The sequence below is a fragment of the Corylus avellana genome, chromosome 1, assembly GCF_965113065.1.
Source record: "Corylus avellana chromosome 1, dhCorAvel1.hap1.2, whole genome shotgun sequence".
Taxonomy (NCBI): domain Eukaryota; kingdom Viridiplantae; phylum Streptophyta; class Magnoliopsida; order Fagales; family Betulaceae; genus Corylus; species Corylus avellana.
In genome coordinates, this window is record NC_142490.1 from 9,039,761 (window position 1) to 9,048,848 (window position 9,088).

A 9,088-nucleotide genomic window follows, 5' to 3' on the forward strand; every position below is an offset into this window, starting at 1 on the left:
CAAAATGTCCTTAAACATAGTAATTGGAATAAAAATTGAAAACATTTGAACAGTGAAAATGTCACTACAACGCGACATTATTGCTCACCCGTCACATTCCCAAAGGCACGTTGGCACTATTCACGCATCTCATTTTAGAAGGCAACGTGTGAACAGTGGGTGTCACCTTTTTAAAAGGTGATGTTTTGCACTGTTTAAATGTTGCTACTATTTAAATTAAAATAATAATAATTTTTATGATATATATATATATATATATAAAACAAAAAAAATGAAATTAATTTTCTTTTTTTAAAAATAAAATAATTTCAAATTATTTTTTTTTTTAAATAAAACAAATTCAAATAAATTAAAAAAAAAAAAAAAAAGATGGGGGGTGGCTTGCGAGCCACCCTAGAGGTGGTCGGCGCCACCCCCTCCCCCAGGGGTGGCTGCCAGTTTGGCAGCAAACAAGCAACCACCAAGCTTTCTTTCTTTAATATATATATATATATATATATATATATAGTTTTATGTGTGTGAGTGAAAGATGAGAAATTTTGAAGTTTTTTGGTATGAATGATTGTTATAAACCCAAAGTTTGAGCGCCAATATTTTCAAAATTAGAGTCATTTGAATAGTAACATACTGTTAACACGTTACTATTCCCGTGCGAAAGGCGACATGTGAATAGTAATATTATTCAAACATCACTATTTCATGAATATGAATGTTTGAACAGTAAAATGCCGCATTTTAGTAACATTTTTCAAAAACGTCACTAATTGAGCCTTTTTTTTTTTTTTTTTTTTGGGTAGTGGGTGTTCAGCAATTTATTCCAAATAATAAATTATTTGTGGAATTAAAATTGGAATAAATTTCTTATTCCTTAATGGAGGAATAAATAAGGTAAAGTTGGAATTGAGGGTTCCTCACGAGCCAATCTATATTCCATTTATAAGTCATTAATTATTGGGTATACCTCTTTATAAGTCATTATTGGTTTAGAAGATACCTCTTTAAAAAATTCTTTTCGGTTTCTATTAATGCTGAAGTTCTTTGATATTTTTTGAACAAATATAGCTAGCTAGAAGTAATTATGTCTATATTTTCCGCTGCGTATTCTCTCGATCTTGTTCATAGTATATGGCAGACAAAGTGGGGCAAAGCTTGATTGGTGATCCTTAACTCTCCAAGTAGTGGTCTAAATTAAATTAAATTAATTAACGGTTTCCAATATACTAAATTCACTTTGCAAACAGAACACTTTTGTGATACAAGTTATTGAGGAATATTTATCTGCCTTGTCTGCTCGATCGTTGTTGGCTTGCTTACAAGTACATATGTATGAACCAATTAAAAATCAGAATGTTGCAATATGGCACTAGCTAGGCAATAGGCAAGCATGTCTGAGGAAGTGATGCTGCATGACATGACATGAGTGTTAGAATAATTTATATTCTATTTTTTATTTAGGGTGTTTTTTTGACATTGCGATTTCGTAGATAGAAAATGCGATTTTAAACCACATCGTAGAAAATGAATCGTTTAGAATTGAGATTTGAAAACATAGAGGCATTATGATGTTTTTTGAAAACCTACAATTTTAAGGGTTAAACTGCGATTTTAAAGGCCAAACTGTGATTTGCCTATTAAAGTGTTAATTGAATCTACCTCTTCTTATCAGCTTAAGTTTTTATGAAAACTAGTAATTTAATATGGTATCAGAACCAAAGGTCCTGAGTTCGAATATTGACTCTATCATTTACCACAATTTCAATTTAATATTTCACGTGTTGTGCATCACCTATTAAAAATGAGTTTGAGCCCACACGTGAGGGAGAATGTTGAAGTGTTGATTAAATGATTAAGAGCTTGAGATTTATTTTACTGTTTTATTAAATTTCTCTGTAATTTTTTATTCCTTGTTTTTCTTTTTCTAGCTAGTTTGTTGTGCTGGTCTTTTTTTTTTTTTTTTTTTTTTCGTTGACAGAGTTTTCCCTCTTTCTTTTGACCCCTGATGGTCTTGTTTGGTTTTCTCAACCGACTACTGATGGTCGTGCGGCAAACCCTTCGGGGATTTGTTCTATTTACGAAACTTTGCCATATATTACGGCCTCTTTTGGCGGTTTAAGTTCATTTGATGAGCCGGGTCATTTATTTTACCTTTCCTGACTGTTCTTTGGAAAACTTTGTCACCTTTGTATTTTATTTTCTTGTAATTTCCCTTTCCCAACATTGAATAGAAAAAAAAAAAAAAAAATGATTAAGAGCATGTTTGAGATTCCGTTTGAAAAATAAAGTTTTTAAGTGAAAAAAGAGCTTTTTGGCAAAAGCCTCATTTTTAAGTTTTTGTCAAAACTACGTTTTAGCCATTTTTAGGCTTTTTAAACCCTTGAAAGTGCTTTCAATTTTTTTTTTACCAAACGGATACTTTTTTTTTTTTTTTTTGTTCAAACGGATTTTTTTAGTGTTAAACGCATTTTTAGGCACCTCAAACGCATACGCAAACAGATCCTAAATCTACCTCTTTCTATCAGCTTAAGCTTTTAGGAAAACTAGTAATTTAACTTGCCAAACGCTTAACTGCATTTTTAAAAATTACATTTTCAAATCGTACATTTTAAAATCGCAAACCCAAACGAACCCTTAGTCTATAATATCTTTCTCATTACTTTCCTCTCTCTATAAATAAAAACATATATAATTCAATATAATAAAGATGTTCTCTTTTATATTTTCTTCCACCATATATTTCTACAGAATTATAGAAACCTAGCTATCATGCAGACAAACGCAATCTACTTCTTGTAACATGTATATAAAGTATTTGAACTAGCTTGTTCAAGAATATTAAACATTTGAAACAAACAGGTACCTACTTTATCATGACAAAGCAATCACCATTTACAAATGCTATTGACTGGTCGTTGCAGAAGCATATATATATATATATATATATATATATATAAACTTTGTATTTTTTTTTTCAAAAAAAAAAGAAAAAAAAAAGAAAAAAGAAGAAGAAGAAGAAAACAATAATTCCTTGGCATTGACAAAGACAAATTGTCCACTTCTTACGTGAATAGATGAATTAATTAACAAAAGCGCACACTTGTTTTCTCTCCACTACAAAAAATAAAATAAAATAAAAAAACTGTCCACCAAAGTTATAATAAAGAGAAAAATGCCTCCCCTTTCTCTTTTGTCCATAAGATCAAGCAAAAGAGAAATGCTTCATCATCATGTATTTTGGGTTAATTTGGGATCTAAACAGATCTAATTTAGTCCGTGCGCAATAGTTTGCTTGGTAATTTTTGCAGAGTAAAACATGTTAAACCATCACTTTAAGCTAAATAAGCACAGATGAATTTGATCAATACTTTAATATTATCTCTTACGCGTGGATTTAAACTCTTTTGTAATAAATGAGGCCTAACACGTAAAATATTTAATTAAAATTATATGTAAATTATAGAGTTATAGGGTTCTAACTTAGGACTTCGATCTACTTGTCACTAAGCATTTAAGCTTATAAAAAGAGATAAATTCAATCATTTAATTAATACTTTAACAAAATCACGTTGACATACATATATTTGCACATGCATTTGGGTGGTTGTGGTTGTAGGTGAAATTAGATGGCACCATATGCTCATGTACATGAGTATATAATCTGTTCAGTAGCTAGAACATTTCCTTGCAAATTAATATTAAAATAAACCCCATATATTGTACATGACCTTTCATCCCAAACCATCCAACATCGAAAAAGGGAAGAAACTTACTGACTCAAACAACTAGCTCCACTCCTCAATATATATCCTTTCTATACGTATAGCATATTGCACATCCCATATCGAAAAGCAGGGAAGAGGAATATATATACATATATGGTGGAGTTATGAGGCATATAACATTGATGGAATTGTAGTTAGCAGGATTTCTTTCGGGCTAGCTAGTGTGTGATTATTGGAAATGGAACTTATTCTATATGTTATACATCCTGGCCTCAAAATACCGTACTTAAGTGTCATAATATATCATTGGTGTCAATTGGTTGCACAACGTGTCACATCCATCAGAAGCACACAATTCTCACCATGCATTAATTCTACTCCTCTCTCTCTCTCTATATATATATATATATATATATATATGTCATTTTATGTGAATAGCATAACCTAGAAGATTTTGTTGTCGCTCCACTTGCTAATGTTGCATATGTCATAATCTAAATTCACAAGGAAGCTAGAAGTCTCTAGGCTCCCTTTTGGTGTAATTCTAGCTAATAACGCTTTTGGAAGTATGGTTTTAAATCAAATTGTTTAAAAAAAAAAAAAAAAAAAAATTGTACTATTTAAAGTGTATTTTAAAAATTTGCGAATATTTTAAAAGTCGAGCTATAATTTTAAAAGCAAAATTATTTTTTAAAAGGTACTTTTTGAAACCACGAATGGAAAGAAAAAAAAAAAAACAAAAAATGAGACGAAAACCCTATTTGCAAAGTTGGGTGGAATTATTGCTGGACCTCATTCCTTATTCTCTATACATTGCTGACCATCGAGAAACACCATGAAATGAATGAAAGCAACCTTACACTTCCATTCACTTAGAAAGGAAGAAAAACACACACACACACACAAATTTATGTCACGCTAAAAGAATCCACGGCATAGAATCGTATACACCCACCAATCCACGTCTTCAATAATAATAAAACAACGCAAAATGCTCACTCCCTTAACCATTAATATTCATGGCACAAAATACAAATAAAAAATAAAAAAAAGCAACATCTCTTTCTCTTTCAACCTGCATGCATATATAAATAGTACCCTAGCTTTCATATATTCTTAAACAACTCACGTCCTCTCACTCAATCAAACAAGATTTTATCGAAGAAGAAGAAGAAGAATGATAGGGTGGGAAGACGTTTACAAAGTGGTGGTGGCGATGACACCACTTTACGCCGCTCTGATCTTAGGCTACGGCTCCGTCAAGTGGTGGCGGGTGTTTACTCGAGAGCAGTGTGACGCCGTCAACCGCTTCGTCTGCTTCTTCACGCTTCCGCTCTTCACCTTCGAGTTCACCGCCAACGCCGATCCTTTCAAGTGGAATTATTGGTTCATCGCGGCCGACGCCATCTCGAAGTTCATTATAGTGGTGGTGTTGGCGCTTTGGGCGAAGTGCAGCAGCAAGGGGAGCTACAGTTGGAGCATCACGAGCTTCTCTTTGTGTACTTTGACGAACTCGCTCGTCGTCGGGGTGCCGTTGTTGAAGGCCATGTACGGGCAGTTGGCGGTGGATTTGGTGGTTCAGTCGTCGATTGTGCAGGCGATTGTATGGCTGACGATGCTGCTGTTCGTCTTGGAATTCCGGCGGACGGGGATTGACTTCTCGGCTGAAGCGGAGGGTGAAACGGGAAAAGATCTGGAGGGGAGCGCGGCGGTTGCGGCCGGGCCGTCGTTCTGGTATTTGATGAGGACGGTGTGGTTGAAGCTGGCTATGAATCCCAACTCGTATGCTTGTATTATAGGCATTACTTGGGCTTTTATTGCGAATAGGTACGTGAGAAATGAAAAGTTGATGTTTTATTGAAAACATGCATGCAGAACCATGCAAAATTGATGGATGAAAATTAAATGGTTGTTTTTGGTTTGAAATGTTTGCAGGTGGCATTTTCAGATGCCGAGCATCATGGAGGGATCTATATTGATCATGTCAAGAGCTGGAACAGGCACTGCCATGTTTAGCATGGGTGAGACATCTTTCATTCAATCTTCTCCATCCTTTCACTTCTTTTGAATCCTAATGAAAAAAAAAGAAAAAAGAAAGGATATTTTAGAAGTGTATTGTGATGGTTCATATGCTTAATTTGAGAAAATCCTAAGAAATGTAGAGCTAATTTCTTACTTATAAAATAAAAATAAAAATAAAAACAGTAGCTAGCCGTGTGAGCAGCATCAGTACAAGAAGGGCCACATGGCTACTTCGGGCCTGTTATGATAACCACATGGCAAACTCTGACCAGGACAAGGGTAGCCGCTCGGCCACTCCTCCTCTATCTAGGGGGTTCTATGACCACTCTAATCTTCTCTCTTTTTTAAAGGAAAAACTTAACAAAACTTTCATGAATTTTTATGCGTTTTAAAAATACTTCAAAAGTTCAAAAACTTTCAATTAAGGATATCGAACTTTCAATTTCTTTTAATTACCTTATTCCGTTAGAAATTTTTGTTAAATTTTGTTAAAAATTTCAAAATATTCACGTTTCTTTATTGTGTGTATATATATATATATATATATATATATATATATAAGAAGAAGAAGAAGAAGAAAAAGAATATTGTGGGCATTTTGACAGAATTTAACAGAAAATGTGGTAATTGAAAGAAGTTGAAAGTTTGATACCCTTAATTGAAAGTTTTTCAACTTTAATGGGTAGTATCAAAATTACAAGTACACTAAGTTCAGAGAATTTTCTAAAGTTTCCCAAAAACTAAAAAAGTTAGCTTATAAATAAATTAGCGGAAATAAATTAGATTGAGGAATGAATGTATATATATAGTATTGATTTAGATAATGCATGTGCAGGGATATTCATGGCACTTCAAGAAAAGTTGATTGCTTGCGGGCCAGGGCTGACAGTGTTTGGGATGGTTTTGAGGTTTATTGCCGGACCGGCGGCTATGGCTATTGGTGCTATCGCTGTGGGTTTGCATGGTGACGCTCTACGTGTTGCTATCATTCAGGTAATATTCTTCCTTCTTCTCATGTTGTCATTCGAAAGTTTATTTAATATCCTCCATGTTTTAGGGTTGAGGGCATATCTATATAAACAAAAACAAAAAAAAACATCTAAAGCGCTCGTGTTGAGAGTGACGGCGAGCCGACCCCTTAGTTAGAAGTCACATTTTCTGTTGGGATATACAGTTGTAAGCGACCTCCTCTCTTCCACCCGCTAATAGGTCATCGATCTATTAGGGGTGGTGGTGGCAATAGCGGATCTGCAATAGCAAATCATCCCTTTGATTTTCTTTATTTATTATTTTTTTTTTTTTTGAATGAAAATGGTATAAGAGTTTTTTATGTTGTATTTAAGAAAAATAATTAAAATTCTTATACTTAATTTTTTTGTAAACTCGTCTATTTAATTGAAAATTAAAAAGACATGTCTAAATATAAGACTAAAATTTAGAAAAGCACAGGATATGGTGGTTTTTGTTTTGAAGATTTTTCCTAATTAACATACTTCAAATAGTAATGCACTTAAGTGTATAACACGTCAAAGGTTGAATACTGTCACTGTCAGCCACTCAATTCCCATCATATGCTCGATTTTAGCATTTTCTTTTAGATGCTGACATGGACAAGAAAGAAATTGGTGAATTTTTTTATGCCATACAAAGGGAAGCAGAGGGTTGGAGGAAAAGTGGTTGCTTCAACTTATGGAGTGTTTTATTGGGGGAACAAAAGAGCCACTTGTTTGGAGGAGATGTGCTTCAAACTTAATTGCGTCAGCTTTTGGGGCCATTAGGATAAAATTAGGATTCTCCCGAGCCGAAAAATATCCATTTAGTTATAACGAAAACGTATTTTTGTTTCTCAAAGAGTGAAAAGAGTATTAAAATATTAATCAAATATAACTAACTGTGTATTCTCCGGCCAGTTTATTTGATCTGGAGATAATCTAGTTATAGTAATTAAGATGGAAGTCAATTCGTACATGATTAAATAATAATTATATGGTGATATGTAAAAAAGAGTGGAGAAACAAATTTTAGAAAATATTGTAACAAAATAATAATAGAGTCTCTACTCTAATCAAATACATTATACTTATATGCCCATAAAATATGTTAGGAAGTGAAAGGCTTAATTAACTTATGGCCAATCATGAGTCGGGTAAAGCTCGAATTTTCACCCAACTACGAGCGTGATCCTAAAAAGTTGTTTGGGGTTGAAGTGTTGAACATGACGAAGCATTAGGGCCAATTGACTTACCACTCGAGCCTGCGTTTTTGGGTTATTGGTAGTAATTAATTCATTTACTCAACATTATCCTTTGAACACTTGCTACGCAATTACTTTGGTACACAAATTATTGATCTTATAAATGAATCTATTCTTCTTTGATGCTGCAGGCAGCACTGCCACAATCCATTACATCCTTTATCTTCGCTAAAGAATATGGATTGCATGCACAAGTACTTAGCACTGCGTAAGTTGATTAAAAATTCCCCATCGATCTTTCATTGTTACAATAAAAGAAACAATTTCACATTATTCTGTATTATTATAATTTTTTTAAAAAAAATATTTTGAAAGAAATTAAAACCATTTCTTAAAAAAGATTAAATTGAAATTGACTGTTATTGTTTTTGTTTGCAGAGTGATATTTGGTATGCTGGCTTCACTTCCGTTATTAATAGCTTATTATGCGATTTTGGAGTTTGTAAATTGATACCCTCATCTTCTATAAAAGAAATTATAGGGAGATGGGGGATCATTGGCACTTTTTGTTTCATTTTTATTTTTATTTATATCTATTTTGAAAGTATTGGAAGATCTTACTTTCAATCTTTGATAATATTGTAATTCTTACCTTTTTTTGTTCCCTCTCTTTCTCTCTCTCTCTCTCTATATATATATATTGTGTTATTGCCAAGTTTCATGATTATATACAACGTTACCAATTGCATTGAATGTTAATGTCAATATTTCTAGTTAAATGGAAATTGAAACTTAAGGCTATAAATGTTTGTTTCAACTTAAAACATATTTGAAAAAATGTTACTGCAAGAAATTTGGTCATTAGCAAACCACAATAACAGCGACGACCAAAATTTCATCGTGGATAAGTAATATTTATTGTTAGTTTTGTCTTGGCTCATTCGGTGTCCAAAACTTGTTTTTGATTATTTAGGGATTTGGTAGCTATGTACATAGGTCTACATGTGAAAATGCTAAAGATTGCTTCAAGTAATTGAAACTTCCTATTTTTATCTTTTAGGTCATTGAGTTTGTCCCCATTATCTCATCCAATGCCGTACGAATTTTGTCATTTTTTTTAGTCTCTATAAAATTACAGGTATACATTTCTAAA

General features: G+C 33.0%; 1 protein-coding gene across 1 annotated transcript; it reads left to right on the forward strand.

Moving 5' to 3' along the window:
- Positions 1-4,896: 4,896 nt before the first annotated feature.
- PIN5 (Auxin efflux carrier family protein) lies at positions 4,897-8,446 on the forward strand. Its single transcript, XM_059584158.2, has 5 exons — positions 4,897-5,546; positions 5,655-5,740; positions 6,577-6,734; positions 8,127-8,203; positions 8,374-8,446. The coding sequence occupies exons 1-5, from the start codon at positions 4,897-4,899 to the stop codon at positions 8,444-8,446; spliced, it is 1,044 nt and encodes a 347-aa protein (XP_059440141.2).
- The last annotated feature ends 642 nt before the right edge of the window (positions 8,447-9,088 follow it).